General features: G+C 49.1%; 1 protein-coding gene across 1 annotated transcript; it reads left to right on the top strand.

Moving 5' to 3' along the window:
• Positions 1 to 1,712: 1,712 nt before the first annotated feature.
• Positions 1,713 to 2,846, top strand: gpr85 (G protein-coupled receptor 85; the record flags this gene model as incomplete). The annotated part of the gene is made up of 1 exon (XM_079184059.1): positions 1,713 to 2,846. The coding sequence occupies one exon, from the start codon at positions 1,713 to 1,715 to the stop codon at positions 2,844 to 2,846; it is 1,134 nt and encodes a 377-aa protein (XP_079040185.1).
• Between the last annotated feature and the right edge of the window lie 313 nt (positions 2,847 to 3,159).

Genomic DNA, 3,159 nt, shown 5'->3' with positions numbered 1-3,159 from the left:
GCTGCTGCTGCTGCTGCTGCAACAAGAGACAAGACGCGTCTTGGATCACAAATAGGGATGCAGGGCGCATGCGCACTGGGCTCCGTTTACTGTAGGATATTCACCGTGGAGGAAAAAAAAGGGGGCAGGCAACAAAACAGGCTTTTTAAAAACAGCAAAAACCCGACTCGTGCAATGTAAATAACCTCCAGGAGGGAGACGAAATAGGATTATCAACAGGTAGGATTTCGATTGATCTTGTGATCGTCTGTCTGTCTCTCGCTCTTTCCCTCTCTCTCTCTCTCTCTCTCTCTCTCTCTCTTCTTTTTTTTTTTTTTTTTGGCCTTGTCTTGTGTGTTGGCTGCGATTCTGGGCAATTCATAGAGGGGACCTGGGAATTATTCTAGTCTAATGGACGTACGGATCCGCTACACTGTTATGCTTCATCCAGCCGATTGGGACGCGGGGACGATGCTTTTTGCCTGCCGTGTTTTTTCACCGAAATCGGTCGGATTCAGACGCGCGTAGAACACTCGACCGACAATCGGAGGACGCATTTAGAGACGCGTAAGTAGACCCAAACGCCAATGTTCATGGAATCAGATGTTACCACATGCTATGTGTCGTTTTCCAAACATGTAAAAACATAGCTATCGAGTACAACAACCCGTAATATTATTACCAGCAGGGTTGTTATTATCACTTCCAACCACCCATATCGGGTAATCACACCCGCGCACTAACAAGCCCAATATATGTCGAAATGCGTCTCTGGTGTCAGTATCACACAGTATATTCTCGCAACTCTTCGTAATTACTAATACAACAGATGATCTGGAAAATCGACAGGCTCAGTAAACGCGTTAATGGGAACACTGCTTATTAACGTGAGACCAGTAATCCGGTTAACCTTTATTCAAGCAAAAAAAAAAACACGAACGCTTTATTATGTATGCGCCCTCCGTCGATCTGCCACAATGCACGAAGGCAGGGCGAGTTTATTCGAGGCATCCGCCGCTTTAGAGAGCCGTCCTCTGTGCTGCAGGGTGTTGTAGGGTGTGATCAAGAAGAGCTTATTTTGGACTGCATTTCTCTTAATGTTCACTGTGCGCTGAAAAAATGTCTCCCACTCCAAAAAAAGAAATCGAACCAAACCGAGCCTCTTTTTTTGTTGTCTAAACCGTTTCTTTCCGAGGGGTAGAGATGCGTCGTTTCTTAATGAAGGCATGGGCTGTGCTTTATGCCATCTTTTGTTCAGGAAATGCCAAAGCCACTCGAGAGAATTGTAACAATGTAATAGATTGATGCTTTCATCTTATCAAGCTCAATCACGGCTTGTCTGTCTGTCTGTCTGTCTGGATCTAGACAAAGTATTCAAGCTGAGACAGAGCTCTTCACTGTGCCACTCTAGATGTTAAAATGTTAAATAAATAAATAATGTCAGACAGAAGGAAATGAGTGCTCATCTCAGTCTAGATTGTGAATGTGCAGTTGAAAACAATGCAGCTGTTGTGTGGGACTGAATGCTGATGGGTGGATAATATTTTTCAGTTCTTTTTTTTTTTTTTTTTTTTTTTTTTAGGTGTGATGAGACAAAGGAACAAAGGATGCCTTAGAGGAGAGGTTGCCTATATGCCAGGAAACCTCTTCAAAGCCCACCACCAAATGGATCTAACGCCTCCCCCTGCCACCTCTAGATCATGATACTTGGCTGAAGCTATTCCGCTATCTTTATGATCCCTCCTCCATCTATGGCGAACTATAGCCATGCAGGGGACCACACCATCTTGCAGAATGTCTCTCCTCTCGCCACGTTCCTCAAACTGACCTCTCTTGGTTTCATCATTGGAGTCGGTGTGGTTGGAAACCTCCTGATCTCCATCCTGCTGGTCAAAGACAAGAGTCTGCACCGAGCGCCCTACTATTTCCTGCTGGACCTGTGCGCCTCTGACATCCTGCGCTCTGCCATCTGCTTCCCCTTTGTCTTCACCTCGGTCAAGAATGGATCCGCCTGGACCTATGGCACACTGACCTGCAAAGTGATCGCCTTCCTGGGTGTGCTCTCCTGTTTCCATACGGCGTTTATGCTGTTCTGTGTCAGCGTCACGCGCTACCTGGCCATCGCACACCACCGTTTCTACACCAAGAGGCTGACCTTCTGGACCTGTCTAGCTGTCATCTGCATGGTGTGGACGTTGTCGGTGGCTATGGCGTTCCCGCCGGTGCTAGATGTAGGTACGTACTCTTTTATCCGGGAGGAGGACCAGTGCACATTCCAGCACCGTTCCTTTAGGGCAAATGATTCGCTGGGCTTCATGCTCCTGCTGGCGCTCATCCTCCTGGCCACGCAGCTGGTTTACCTCAAGCTCATCTTCTTCGTCCACGACCGGCGAAAGATGAAGCCTGTCCAGTTTGTGCCTGCTGTCAGCCAGAACTGGACCTTCCACGGGCCTGGCGCCAGCGGGCAGGCGGCGGCCAACTGGCTGGCCGGATTCGGTCGAGGCCCCACCCCGCCTACCTTGCTGGGCATCCGGCAGAACAGCAACGCAGCGGGCCGCAGGCGTCTACTGGTGTTGGATGAATTCAAAACAGAGAAGAGGATTAGCAGGATGTTCTACATCATGACGTTTTTCTTCCTGGCGCTGTGGGGGCCCTATCTGGTGGCCTGCTACTGGCGGGTGTTTGCAAGGGGCCCTGTGGTCCCTGGGGGCTACCTGACGGCCGCCGTGTGGATGAGCTTTGCCCAGGCTGGGGTCAATCCTTTCATCTGCATCTTCTCCAACAGGGAGCTCCGGCGCTGCTTCAGCACCACACTCCTCTACTGCAGAAAATCCAGGTTACCAAGGGAACCCTACTGCGTTATATGAAGGTTTTGCTGTGGGTTTTTTCTCCTCTATGTCTCTATTTCCCTGATTGATCTTGATCTGGGCTCGTTCCCATTGTACAGCGCGCTCTCTCTCTTCTATCGCTCTTCTCTTCATCCTCCAGTTTTCCTGCTGTTCCTCCTTCTCCTAACCCTTGTTTTCAGAGGTAGAAGGTGGACTGTCAATCACGAGGCTCTGCCGGGATGATTGAATATGAAACGAGTCAAACATGGAGGCTGAAGAGAATGGGAATGCGCAGGAGGTCTGGATCCCCTCCTGTGTTTATGTTCTAGTAAACAGACATTTTGGAAGGCCA

The sequence above is a fragment of the Pholis gunnellus genome, assembly GCF_910591455.1.
Source record: "Pholis gunnellus genome assembly, chromosome: 22".
Classification (NCBI taxonomy): domain Eukaryota; kingdom Metazoa; phylum Chordata; class Actinopteri; order Perciformes; family Pholidae; genus Pholis; species Pholis gunnellus.
The sequence above is the reverse complement of the archived record's forward strand: the minus strand, read 5'-3'. Positions and strand labels throughout refer to the sequence as shown.